The sequence below is a fragment of the Thamnophis sirtalis genome, unplaced genomic scaffold, assembly GCF_051295495.1.
Source record: "Thamnophis sirtalis isolate CommonGarterSnake01/CBP01778 unplaced genomic scaffold, rThaSir2_p1.2 scaffold_11, whole genome shotgun sequence".
Lineage (NCBI taxonomy): Eukaryota > Metazoa > Chordata > Lepidosauria > Squamata > Natricidae > Thamnophis > Thamnophis sirtalis.
In genome coordinates this window covers 2,407,500-2,421,645 of record NW_028261391.1, presented here as the reverse complement: position 1 = coordinate 2,421,645, position 14,146 = coordinate 2,407,500, and the positions used below count along the sequence as shown (strand labels likewise).

Genomic DNA, 14,146 nt, shown 5'->3' with positions numbered 1-14,146 from the left:
AGCCCAAAATTTCTGTTGCTAAGTGAGACACTGAAGTGAATCTCGCCCCGTTGTACGACCTTCCTTGCCAACGGTTGTTAAGTGAATCGCCCCCTTAGTTAAGTTAGAAACCTGGTTGTTAAATGAATCTGCCTTTCCCCCCCATTGACTTTACCTGTCGGAAAGTCCCAAAAGGGGATGGATCACGTGACCCCGGGACATTGCAACCGTCATAAATATGAGTCAGTTGCCAAGCATCCCAATGTTCATTGCGGGGCAGAACTAAGGAGAAATTTCCCGGCAGAACAATTAACCCACGGAACGGCCTGCCACCAGAACTTGTAGGTACTCCATCAGTGAAAGTTTTTAAGGAAAGGATTGGACAATGATTTGTTTGTAGGGTCTCTTGGCTGACTAGAGGGTTGGACTAGAAGACCTCCAAGGTCCCTTCCAGCTCTGTTATTCTGTTAGTGGAACAACTTGCCACCAGAAGTTGTGGGTGTCAAATCACTGGAAGTTTTAAAGAAGAGATTGGACAACCATTTGTCTGGAACGGTGTAGGGTTTCCTGCCTGAGCAGGGGGTTGGACTAGAAGACCTCCGGGGTCCCGTCCAACTCTGCTATTGTATTGCATTGTAAGATCTCGTCCTAAGATCCCCTTTTGGGTCTTTCTGACAAAGTCAAAGCCAGATTCGCTTAACAACCCTGGCTTATGGCCATTGCCGCATCCCTCCAGGCTCGTGGGATTTTTATTTGGAAGCTTGACTCGCATTTATGACGGTGTCCCAGGGTCGTGGAATCCCCTTCTGACCAGCAGTGGGGAAGCCAGATCCACTTAACAACCGTGTGACTAAATTAACAACGGCCGTGATTCGCATAAACAACTGTGGCAAGGAAGATTGCAAAATGAGGCAATGTCTCACTTAGGGACAAAGATGTGGGGGCTCAATAGTGGTCGCAGGTCGAGGACTAGATGCCTTTGCTTTCCACCACAAAGATTCCCATTTCTTTCTGGGTGCCCCAGTGGATTGCACTACGTGTCCCATCATTCTCTGGGGTGAAATGGAAGGGGAGGTTTATTTATTTGTCTCTTCTCTTCCCCTTCATACCCTCCCTCCTACTCTTTCTACTCCTCCCTATCTTCCTCTCCTTTCCTCTTTCTTCTTCCATCTCCTTTCCTCTCTTCCATCTTCCCTATCCTTCCTCTCTTCCTTTCCTCTTTCTAGTGTATATTTTCCTCTTCCGTCTGGCGAATTTTTGGGATGATTTTCCTGCAAACCTGGTTCTGCCTTTATATTTGCCATTTTACATTCAATTTTCCAATCTATTATTTGCACATACCTCATCCTTTGAACCTGTATTTGTATATTAATAATTTTCTGTTTCCTCCCCCCTCTCACGCCCCTTCCTCATTTACTAATGTGTCATCTGGATTTCTGTTTCCTTTTCAGGCGATTTTTCCTGCAAAATATTCTTATAAGAAATCCACTCGGCGTCACCTCCCAGCCTGATCCAGCTTTATTAAATCTCTTGGCTGCCCATCTCTCTCTCTCTCCCTCCCTCTCTCTCTCTCTCTCTCCCTCCCTCCCTCCCTCTCTCTCTCTCTCCCTCCCTCCATCTCTCCCTCCCTCTCTCTCTCCCTCCCTCCCTCCCTCCCTACCAAGCGATTCTGGATGGCTTACACTAGAATAAAGTAGGATCACCACTTGAAAGATCAGACATTAAACATTAAAAGATTAACATTAATATTAAAATGGATAATTAAATCCTGTAATTACTTTCTTCTCTAAGGCACACAGACCAGAGTCACTTGGAATAGAATAGAATAGAATAGCAGAGTTGGAAGGGCCCTTGGAGGTCTTCTAGTCCAACCCCCTGCCTCGGCAGGAAACCCTCTACCGTTTCAGACAAATGGCTATCCAACATCTTCTTAAAGACTTCCAGTGTTGGGGCATTCACAACTTCTGGAGGCAACTTCTGTTCCACTGATTCATTGTTCTAACTGTCTCCTCAGTTCTAAGTTGCTTCTCTCCTTGATTAGTTTCCACCCATTGCTTCTTGTTCTACCTTCAGGTACTTTGGAGAGTAGCTTGACTCCCTCTTCTTTGTGGCAACCCCTGAGATATTGGAAGACTGCTATCATGTCTCCCCTGGTCCTTCTTTTCATTCAACTAGACATCCCCAGTTCCTGCAACCGTTCTTCCTATGTTTTAGCCTCCAGTCCCCTAATCCTCTTTCTTGCTCTTCTCTGCACGCTTTCCAGAGTCTCCACATCTTTTCTACATCGTGGCGAGCAAAACTGGATGCAAATATTCCAAGTGTGGCCTTTCCAAGGCATCATAAAGTGGCATTAAGACTTCAGGTGATCTTGATAGAAGGGCGGCATCTAAATTGAATAAATAAATAAACCTCTCCTTCAATTTGCAGCCCAAAGACGTATGGGATACGTAGTGCCATCTGGAACCTGTCTACTAAACCCCTTTCAGATTATTATTTTTAAAGTCCTCCATGCAAAACTCCACTCCAGATTATTGTGTGCGGGTTTTTGTGTCTGTGTGTGTGTGTGTGTGTGCATGCGCGCCAAATCCCGAACCATCACTAGATGGCAGGAGAAGCCCCCTCCCCTTAAATTATAGCCCTTTGATGCTCAGCAAGGCTGACCTGCTTTGGCATCGTCCCAGGAGACCCTCCTTCAACCAGCCGGGCTCTGTTGACTTTACCGACAGAGGGAAGGTCCTGGTGTGCTTTGCCATCTGCTGAGCCGCGGTGAAGTCAAGAGCTCACAGCTCCTACGTGCGGCTTGTGCCGCTCGGCGTGTGCAAGGAGAGAGCAGCAGAGACAGGCCTCTGCCTCTCTCCTCCGGCACAGCGTTCCCGGCGTCTGGCCTCCGAGGCAGATGCTGATGTGATGCTGTTGTGCCAGAAAGGGGTACAGATGTTCCGAAAGCTCTTTGTGTTTTGTACAGATCCGTCTTCTCCCTTGTGTTTTCCCCGCGCAAAGTCTGTGCTCTGCCTCTTTTTTTTGCTCTTTAGAAGATCACAAGAGGGGAGGAAGAGGAGGAGGAGGAGAAAGGGAAGGGAAGAAGGAAGGGAAAGGAGAGAGGAGGAAGGAAGAGGTTAAGGAGGGTGGAAGGGAGAGAAAGAGAGAAGGTAGGAAGGGGAAGAGTAGGAATAGGAGAAAGGGAAGGGAAGAAGGAAGGGGAAGGAGAGGAGGAAGGAAGGAAGAGGTTAAGGTGGGTGGAAGGGAGAGAAAGAGAAAGAGAGAAGGTAGGAAGAGGAAGAGGAAGAGTAGGAGTAGGGGAGAGGTAAGGGAAGAAGGGAAAGGAGAGGAGGAAGGAAGGAAGAGGTTAAGGAGGGTGGAAGGGAGAAAAAGAGAGAGAGAGAGGGTAGGAAGGGGAAGAGGAAGAGTAGGGGAGAGGTAAGGGAAGAAGGAAAGGGAAGGAGAGGAGGAAGAGGTTAAGGAGGGTGGAAGGGAGAGAAAGAGAAAGAGAGAAGGTAGGAAGGGGAAGAGGAAGAAGGAAGGAGAGGAGGAAGAAATTGGTAAGGAAGATGGAAGGGAGAGAAAGTGACAGAGAGAGGGGAGGAAGGGGAGGAGGAAGTCAGAGTAGGAGAAATGGAAGGGAAGGATGGGGAAGGAGAGGGGGAAGGAAGAGGTAAGGAGGGTGGAAGGGAGAGAAAGAGAAGGAGAGAGGGTAGGAAGGGGAAGAGGAAGAGTAGGAGTAGGAGAAAGGGAAGGGAAGAAGGAAGGGGAAGGAGAGGAGAAAGGAAGAAAGAGGTAAGAATGGTGGAAGGGAAAGAAAGAGGGGAGGAAGGGGAGGAGGAAGTAAGAGGAGGAGGAAGGGAAGGGAAGAAGGATGGGAAAGGAGAGGAGGGAGGGAGGAAGACGTTAAGGAAGATGGAAGGGATAGAAAGAAGGAGAGAGGGTAGGAAGGGGAAGAGGAAGAGGAGGAGTAGGAGAAAGGTAAGGGAAGAAGGAAGGGGAAGGAGAGGAGAAAGGAAGGAAGGAAGAGGTTAAGGAGGGTGGAAGGGAGAGAAAGAGAAGGAGAGGGTAGGAAGGGGAAGAGGAAGAAGGATGGGGAAGGAGAGGAGGAAGGAAGAGGTAAGGAAGATGGAAGGGAGAGAAAGTGACTTAGAGGGTAGGAAGAGTAGTAGGGGAGAGGTAAGGGAAGAAGGATGGGGAAGGAGAGGAGGAAGGAAGGAAAAGATTAAGGAGGGTGGGAGAGAAAGAGAAGGAGAAAGGGTAGGGAGAGGAAGAGGAAGGAGAGGAGGACTACTAGTTGAGTATGGTTTGCCAGCCCGTTACAAATCCAACTGGTGCAGCGGTGGGATTCACGTAAGGTTTACCGCCGGTTCGCAGCTTTGCATGCGTGCATGCATGCATCACGCGTGCGCCTTCTGTGCATGCGATACGGGCATGAGAGCACAGCGTCAAAAACAAGGCTCTGTAGTACGAACCTGCAGTTCGCCACCACCAGTGTGAAAAGTGCTCTTTTCAACAGAATAACCGACTTGGAAGGGACCTTAGAGGTCTTCTACTCCAACCCCCAGCTCGAGCAAGAAACCCTGGAATAGACCATTTCAGACAAGGAAATTTTAAAGGATCTTTGCCCATTGGGGTACAGATGGGCCGTGTTAATACCCAGTTGTGACTCCTCCCACGGATCACTTCGGAGACCAGAAATTTCGGGTTTTAGCAATTTTTAAAACATTTAGATGAATCATCCCAAATAATAAGAAGGGTTAACTAACAATGATGCTGTTAATAGTCATATGGAGAACTCAAAAGTGTTTTTTAAACAAGTGGTGTTCTGTAAACAACATTGAACCCAGGAAGTATTTACAGCCAGCTTCCGCAAGGTTGTATAACACACAAAAAGGTGTGCTTGTGTTTTCTGTGCCTCTGAGTGTGTGAACAACTGTTGAGGGGGACCTTGGGGTCCCAATGGACAATCATTGAAATATTGAGACGTTGGGAAACTCATCAAGGAGAGAAGCAAGCTGGAATCAAGGAGAGACTTGCTAAAAGTTTAGAACAGGGGTCTCTAAACGTGGCAAATTTTTAAGACTTGTGGACTTCAACTCCCAGGATTCTCCAGCCAGCTATGCTGGCTGGAGAATCCTGGGAGTTGAAGTCCACAAGTCTTAAAATTGCTAAGTTTGAAGACCTCTGGTTTAGAACAATTAACCAGTGGAACGGATTGCCACCAGAAGTTGTGGGTGCTCCCATCACTGGAGGTTTTTCAAGAAGAGACGTCTGTTTGACCTGGATGTTATAGGGTCACCTGCTTGAAAAGGGGGGGGGCTGGACTAGAAGACCTCCAAGGTCCCTTCCAACTCCATTATTCTGTTAATCAGTGAGACGGATTGCCTCCAGAAGGTCTGGGTCCTCCCATCACTGGAGGTTTTTCAAGAAGAGACTGGACATATCTGTTTGTCTGAAATGGTAGAGGGCCTCCTGCTTGAGCATGGGGTTCGACTAGAAGACCTCCAAGGTCCCTTCCAACTCCCATTATTTTGTTAAATCAGTGCAACTGATTGCCACCAGAAGTTGCGGGTGCTCCCATCACTGGAGGTTTTTCAAGAAGAGACTGGACGTCTGTTTTGACCTGGATGTTATAGGGTCTCCTGCTTGAAAAGGGGGGGGGCTGGACTAGAAGACCTCCAAGGTCCCTTCCAACTCCATTATTCTGTTAATCAGTGGGACGGATTGCCTCTAGAAGGTATGGGTGATCCCATCACTGGAGGTTTTCAAGAAGGAACTCACCACAACCATTTGTCACAAATGGTCCAGGCCTAAGATCTCCTGCTTGAGCAGGGGGCTGGACTAGAAGGCCTCCAAGGTCCCTTCCAACTGTTATTATTCTGAAATGTCTGTATGTGTGACCCGCCATGTGCTAAATAAATAAAATGGGTCAAATCCAAAGCTTTTGGATCCAATTACGGCCTTGGGCTGGGCTTTCCTCCGGAGGACAAACCAGATGAGTCCCCTTCGGGGGGGGGGGGGGGGGGGGAAGGGCGGCATATAAATAAAATCAATCAATCAATCAATCAATCAGATGGAATAATTTGCAACCTTGGCCAGCAGCAATTCGACTCTTTCCAAAACTTTTTGAGAGCCTCTTCTCTTGGGACGTCCTTCTCACTGTCTCCCCACCCATGTCTTTCTCCAGAGTCAGAGCAAAGGGGGTTCCATTTCCTGGGTCGAAAAGCACGAGAGGTGGTCCTTGACTTACAACGTTTAGTAACCAAAGTTACAACGGCACAGAAAACAAGCAACGGAGGACCGTTTTTCACACTTACAACAGCCCCCATGGTCACACGATCAAAAATCCAGCCACTTGGCAACCGACTCGTATTTATGACGGTCGCGGTGTCTTTGGGGGGGGGGGTGTCACGTGATCTCCTTTTGCGACCTTCCGACAAGCAAAGGACATGGGGAAAGCCAGATCCACTTAGCGACCATGTTACCAACGTAACAATCGCAATTCATTTAACAACAGCGGCAAGAAAAGTCGCAAAATAGAGCCGAGGTGGCGCAGTGGTTAAATGCAGCACTGCAGGCTACTTCAGCTGACTGCAGTTCTGCAGTTCAAATCTCACTGGCTCAAGGTTGACTCAGCCTTCCATCCTTCCGAGGTGGGTAAAATGAGGACCCGGATTGTTGTTGGGGGCGATATGCTGACTCTGTAAACCGCTTAGAGAGGGCTGAAAGCCCTATGAAGCGGTATAGAAGTCCAACTGCTATAAAATGGAATAAAACTCACACCGCAAATGTTTTGCTTAGCAACATATATGTTGGACTCAATTCTGGTTGTAAGTCAAGGATTGCCTTTCTTTCAAATACAACATACCACTCCCTCACCCAACAACTGTCCCTTCCCACCAACCACACCCACCGCAGATTCCCCACAATAATCACATTTTCCAAGCTGTTCGGCTTGTGGTTTTTTTTCCTTTTAATGAAGGAGAAAATTCAGGTTTTGCATTTTTTCAAACAGTGATTGCATCGAGAGAGAAAGGTCTCTTTTAACGCTAGAGAGAGGAAAAGGTTGCAGCTTTTATCAGGGTGAACGACGACACGTGGTGCCTGGGGGGGCCCCCCGTGTGATTTTTTTTTTCTTTCTCTTTCCACAACTATATCTAATTTGCTTTTTAATTCACCCGGGATGCATGCAGTGCTAGGCAAACGATATATACACACACACACACACAAGTGCCTCTTGCTTTTATGGAAGACGGGGAAGAAAACGTCGCACGGGGAAAAGTTTAACTAAGCCACAAACGAAGAAAAGAGGTCTGAAGTGCAACACCGCCTTGGATTTGAACTGAATTACCGACACCCGGAGATGGCCTTAAAAAAACCGGGGGTACCGTCCTCTTTGCGGCTCAAGCAAGGTATTTTTTACAGCCAAGCGCGCCTGGGATTTTCTTCATCGCAAAAAGTCAAGTTTTCCACGTACAAATTCAAATATTTTTTTTAATTGTTTGGCCCTCTGCGCCAAACAACGCAGAAAACACAAGCCAGCGAGGGGTTTTGGAAAGGCAGGGCGAGTTGATTATGGTTCAAAGTCAGCTTAAAATAAGGGTTGTGCAAACTTGGGGCACTTTTAAGACTTGTGGACTTCGACTCCCAGAATTCCCTAGCCAGCCATGAATGGCTGGCTAGGGAATTCTGGGAGTCGAAGTCCACAAGTCTTAAAAGTGCCCCAAGTTTGGACAACCCCTGCCTTTTAAAAAGGTTCCCTACGGGTTCCTTAAGACCAGAAATCTTTCGGCTATAGAGATGGCAAGGAAAACACAATATCCACAACATCCGTCAACTGGCTTTTCCAGGCCTGGCCTGATTTCTGACTTGCCCAAGAAGATTCCTCTTATCCCAAGCGATTCCCACGCATACATCCACCCACCCAGGAAATCATTCGAAGCTTTTCAAACGAGAGAGAGAGAGAGGAGGGGGGGACAAGAAAAGGACACGGATGAAGATTTAGAGAAAGTCCATGTCCTTTTAAGTAACACGCGTGGCTCTAGCTTTTCTCTGGCATCACTCCTGCGTGCCACGCGCTGTTTGGAGAACAAGCCAGGATTCCTGGTTGAGAAAGGATGCGTGCACGCACAAACACACCTCGCGCGCGAAAGGTTCTCGCCAAGCCAGCACCGAGGGACGCTTCCCTCGCCCCCCCCTCGAGACAGAAAGAGAGAATTGTACCATGTTCCAAATAATTCATGTTAGATACTAACGACGATGCTCTGCAGGCGACGAGCATTTAAGATAAAAAAAAATTATGGGGAACACTGTCCCCGATAATTATAAAGACACCCTTTTAGTGCAACATATGGAGGTCACTGCCTCCGATATAACACTCTTGGTAGGCAAAAGCTACCTTGTTCTTGGACATTATGGGAGACCCTGCCCCCGATAATGGGATTCACCGTCACTCTGCAGGACTGGAGGCTCTTCGGCAGTGGCTCAGAGATGGATACGAAAGCCTGTAGCCGGCTCCCTTCTGCTTAGCCCTTGCCGGCAAAGGCATGGGGGGGGGCTAGGTCGAAGCCCACATGGGGAGGGGGTCTGCAGTGGCTGGCCGCTTCTGGATAGGCAGAAATCTAGGGAATGTGGACCAGGTCCCCCCTGAGTGTGTCGAGCGAAGCAACAATCCAGAGCAGAGGTCTCCAACCTTGATAACTTTTAAGGCTTGTGGACTTCAACTCCCAGAATTCCTCAGCCAACAGAGCTTATGACTCTCTTGCAATCCCTTCCTCTGCGATCTCTCCACTTTAGGGAGGGCAAGAGAACAGGAAACGCATATGGCGGGCTGGGGAATTCTGGGAATTGTAGCCCACAAGTCTTAAAAGTGGTCAAGATTGGAGACCCCTGGCCCAGAGGGATCGAGGCCAACGTCGGCCGTCAAACGGGGCCACCCTCCAAACACGACCAGAATTTAAAGCGGGCACAGCTGCTCAAATCCTGGGGGGCTCGGCCCAGCACATCTGGACGGTGCCAGGGTGTTTTCTGCCCTCTCACCACAACAGAAGAAGCAGCAACTGAAGACCTTCTCCCCTGTGAGCTCTTAAAATGCCGCAGCGGAGGGAAATTCACTTCCCCGGTTCTAAAACTTTTGGGGTCCCCCAAACCTCCAGTCCTCCTCACGGTTTAGCAGATGCTGCTTTTTATTACTTATATATCAAAAAAACGACAGTATAACTGTCATAATTATGGAAGTCACTGCTTCCGATAATTATATTCGGTAGAACACAAATAGCATTTATAGTGAACACTGTCACTGATAAATAAATAACTAATAAATATCTCTCAGGGCCAAGAGCCCAGGTGAACTCGCCCTCCTGCCCAGTGCAACTGATGGAAACTCACTCGTGTTTTCCCAGTAGGCCACAAAGCAAGAAGACAAACACGAACCCGGCTCTCCCCAAAAAGGGCTCCCCCGTTGCTAATTCCTAAATCGTGCCCACCGGACCCATCCCCTTCACCTCATTTCCCGAGTAAGCGGCCGGAGGGGGAACCGGACAGAAGGCTCCATGTTCCAGGGCTGATGCAAAGGCTCTTAATAATGTGCGGGAGACTGGAACTCGGCTCCCGCCTCCCTCCCCACAAGCCGTCGAGGGCTAGCAATTAAAGCCTTTTGCTCTGCGGGAGTTTAATGCCAACTGGAACGTGATCGGGCTTATGGACTTTCTGTCCAGCCAGGGCTCGCTTACTCAAAAAACAGAATTCCTCTGCACACAATTGGGCAGGGACAACGATTCGCATCTAAAATCTCTCCCAAGATTTGAATCCTTCCTCCTCGACTTCTGGGGCCTCTAAAAATTCTGCTGAAAAGCTAAAGGGAAAGGCGTAACTGGGCAACGGGTTGGGGGGGGGAAGAGGGTGTGTGGGTCTTTTGGAAGGGTGGGGTGGGGGAATCAGGGGCTTCAGAGTTCGTTGTTGATGTCCCAAACGTCGCCCGAGAGGGTGTTGGCTGCTCCTTGGATGGTCCACGTCAAGAGAGCCAGCTGGTTCCTGAAGAGGTCTTCGTCGAAGGCGCTCGAGTTGGTCTTCAGCAGGCTGACGTGTTCCAGCAGGGCCTGGGCGGTGTGGGATCCGGAGCCCAGGAGGATGTGGCGGAAAGGCGTATCCATGGGGGAGACGTATGGCGAGAGGAACTGGTACTCCACCTGCAAAGAAAGGCAGCGTTGAAGGCAGCGTTTGGCAAACGTGGCCACTTTCCCAAGAAGGGTGGACTTCAATCCCCAGAATTCCCCAGCCAGCAAGACTTGGTAAAAAGACACCGCTAAAAAGATGCTGAGACTTTGGAGAAAGTGAAAAGCAACTAAGATAAATCAATTAGCAATTTAATGGGTTTATATGCCGCCCAATCCCGGGGGGGGGACTCAGGGCGGCTTACAAGTACGAAAGGCCTAGAGGCTAAAACATACAAAGAAAGGCTTGCAGGGTTTGGGATGGGCCCGTTTAGAGAAAAGAAGGACCGATGGGGGACATGATAGCAGTCTTCCAGTATCTGAAGGGCTGCCCCAAAGAAGAAGGGGTCAAATTATTCTCCAAAGCACCAGAAGGCAGGACAAGAAATAACGGAGCGAAACTAAGAAAGAAGCAACCTGAAACTAAGGAGAAACTTCCTAAAAGCGAAGCCCATCAGTGGAACGGAAGTTGCCTCCAGGGGGAAGGGAGGTGGGGTCTTAGGGGGGAGGGGGGGATATATAGTATGTGCTAGATTTTAAAGTAACACGACTGCACTTGTATACCTGCACTCGTATACCGTTGCTCTTTAATTCCAGTGTAAAAATAGGAGAAGCTGAATATATTAATAGATAGTAGAAATACACCGAAGGGAGGAGTAGAGGGAAAGAAGAAAGAGGGGTAGAGAGGGTGGGAGAGAGGATTGGAGGGAGGGTGAGAAGGAAGGGATGGAGGAGTGGTAGAGGGGGAGGGGAAGTAGGGTAGAGGGGAATGAAGGAGGGAAGATGGAAAGTTGGAGGGGGGCGAAAGAAAGGGTGTATGGAGGGTCGAAGTGGTATATTGGGTTTGTATTTTGGGGGGTACTGTTGATAAGAGGGATGGCTGTGTTTATTGTTTAATGTTATATGGCCCCGGTTCTGTACAGTATATGTGTGACTGTACGAAAATGAAAATGGAAAATAAAACTATCTATACAGAGAAGTTGCCTCCAGATGTTGTGGGTTCTCCCCAACCTTTTAAGAAGAGAAGGGACGGCCGCTTGTCCAAAATGGTCCAGGGTCTCCTGCTTGAGCAGGGGACAAGAAGACCTCCAAGGTCCCTTCCAACTCTATTCTGTTCTTCTGAACACTTTAAGGCAACCAACACGACTCACTCTGAAAGAACCAAGATTAGTTGGCGAAGAGAAGTGTGGGAAACTACCCCATAATTGGCGGGGTGAAATTAGCTGGGATCAATAGGATAGGATAGAATATCTATCTGGATCAATATCTATCTGGATCAAAGAATCCCAGTGAACATTTGCCAAGAGCCATATGGAGAAAACAGTCCTGGGAAAGCTTTTAGATAAGGAAGCCGAATTCATTTCGAGTGTCTATGTGAATAGCAATACACAGATACACACAGAGATGAGAGGCCTCTATTATCTGAGATATAAACACACAGAATTAGCCTTGCATCCTTTTGCCGCCTCGTGTAACAAATCAGTCACTCCCATATGCCTAATGTAGCTCTCTGTATGATTTACAATTCCATACCTCCTCATTTCCCCTTATCAAAGAGTACCTTTTGTCCCTCCTCCCTGCCTTTCTGCCAGAATGTGTAATCAAGAAGTGATTTGTAACATACTGTGAGATCCTTTGTTTGTATTAAACTGCTGACTAGCTTTCTTTGAACTTTCCTAATAAAAAGTGTTCTGGTTTAGCCAGAAACCACCATTTTCACCCAGTCTGCAGTGTGTGTGTGTCTCATTGCCAAAGCAGCCTAGGAATTAGAATTCGTGAAGTGGTCCATCGGATTGTGAGAATGCTTGTATCCTCAATGCAAGCTCACTCTCACAGAGAAGAAAATTGAGAAAGGCACACTTTCTGCAGGGATTCCTATTGATGAGAAGGTGATAAGGAAAATATTAGAACGTGCAGAAATGAACAGATTAACATTAGCAATTAAGGAGAAAGAGCAAACTGAACATTACGTGACTTGGGAAGTTTTTTTTTTACCAACGGTTGGGGAATAAAAAAGGAGTTTGGAAATGAAGGAGGCTGAAAAATAACCAGAGAGTGATATAAATAAGATGAAAACTGTTAGTATGCATACGATGAGAATAATGGCGTTTAATGTTAATATGATATCATTACTAGAAGATAGTAAGAAGAAAAAGGGAGCGTTTTATAATGTTTAAATGCTCAATATATTATAATACTAAACTTAGGGAAATAATGTTAATGAGAGCGTGAAAGATGTTGCACACAGATGTTTGGTACCCAGACAACAACACTGCATAAGGAAAGATGGAATGTTTAGTTTTGCAATTGAAAAATAAAAAAACCTCTTTTATTAAAAATAAGAGAGAGAGAGAGAGAGAGAGAGAGAGAGAGAGAGAGAGAGAGAGAGATAAAGGCTCACTTTCATCAGCCGGTCATTCAGGAGACGGGACGCATCCCTGTCGTTGAGGTCTGTGTTTTTCACATCCTGGGTCAGCGCAGTGGTAGCGCGAGTAAAATCTCCGCGGGCCCGAAAGAGCCACTGGATCTCCAAACCTCGCTTCTGCAGCAGGAGAGAAGCAGGATTGTTAAGTTAGCAACAAGGATGCGCAACAGAGATGCCTTGCCATTTATTTCGGGGTTTGTGACTTTGTGAGACCGTTATTTGCATTCCGGACCCAAACCCGTTAACACGTTTCAATGTTTGTGTTGTGCTTCTCTGGCAGCCTTGAACCTTTCAACGCTTCCCCAAAATCTGGCAACATAAAACTTCAGTTGTAGCCCCCAACAGCCCAGATGTGTCCAGAGCATCTTAGGGGTCCTGGGTGCTCTCTGAGCTTGGTGGTTTTCTTGCATTTTATTGCCCAGTGAGGCGATGTCATCATTGCACACCTCCCTCCCTTTTAGTATTGATGATGTTACCCTGTTTGATCATGAGATGTCTGCAAGAAAGCTCACAGAGCACCAAGAACCCCACCGTCCTCCTTTTTCTTCCTCCCTCCTCCTCCTCCCCCTTTCTGAAGCCGAGGTGGCGCAGTGGTTAAATGCAGCACTGCAGGCTACTTCAGCTGACTGCAGTTCTGCAGTTCGGCTGTTCAAATCTCACCGGCTCAGGGTTGACTCAGCCTTCCATCCTTCCGAGGTGGGTGAAATGAGGACCCGGATTGTTGTTGGGGGCGATATGCTGACTCTGTAAACCGCTTAGAGAGGGCTGAAAGCCCTATGAAGTGGTATATAAGTCTAACTGCTATTGCTATTGCTATTCTCCAAACCCTGACTTTCTTCTAGCACTGATGATGTTAACCTAGGTTGGTTCATGAGATGTCTGAAAGAAAACCACCCATCTCAGGCAGCCCCTGCACCCCACTGTTCAGCCCCGAGCTATAAATATTTTCTTTGGATACCCGAGCATTTCCAGACCAGGGCACTCTGGATTCTAATTGATTTAAACTGTTAACAGGTTTTGATTTGACGGAGCTCCAAGCTGCCCAAAGTTGCTTTGACAATGAAGTGGGTGGCATATGCATTGAACAAATAAACGCCCCCCTCTTTCTATAGGTGGGCGCGATGCCTCAGCGGTTAAAGATGCTGAGCTTGCCTGCTGAAAAACCGCCGGCTCAGGTTCGAGACCCGAGCGCTACATGACAGAGTGAGCTCCCGTTCCTTGCCCCCCCTAACAGCTCAAAGGCACCCCATGCGATTAGATAAACAGGTACCCCCCCTTTGGCAGGAAGGGAGCAGCGTTCCGTGCACCCGTGGGGGGGTTAGCCATGCCGGCCACACAACCACAGAAAAGGCCTTTGGACGAGGGTCTACGACACCTCGCCGTGACCAATTCTCCATGGGAGAACTCGCTGCAGGACAAGTTACGCTACGATCGAAGAGATATCGTCAAATAGAATCATTTTTCAAAAAAGGATGCCGAAGGAGGGACAAAATAAAACGGGAATGACAAAAATTAAAACAAATCTTTGATTATTTTGAATAATTAAATG

The 14,146-nt window shown here is 47.8% G+C and overlaps 1 protein-coding gene across 1 annotated transcript in view; it reads right to left on the bottom strand.

Moving 5' to 3' along the window:
• Positions 1–8,184: 8,184 nt before the first annotated feature.
• The window catches only part of TFRC (transferrin receptor), a 31,473-nt gene continuing 25,511 nt past the window's right edge, over positions 8,185–14,146 (bottom strand). Inside the window, exons 18-19 of the mRNA XM_087725027.1 lie at positions 12,574–12,714; positions 8,185–10,148 (exon numbers count right to left, since the gene is read on the bottom strand). Coding sequence (XP_087581153.1) covers positions 9,906–10,148; positions 12,574–12,714 — 384 coding nt within the window. The 3' untranslated portion in view covers positions 8,185–9,905. The remainder of the gene's footprint in view (positions 10,149–12,573; positions 12,715–14,146) is intronic.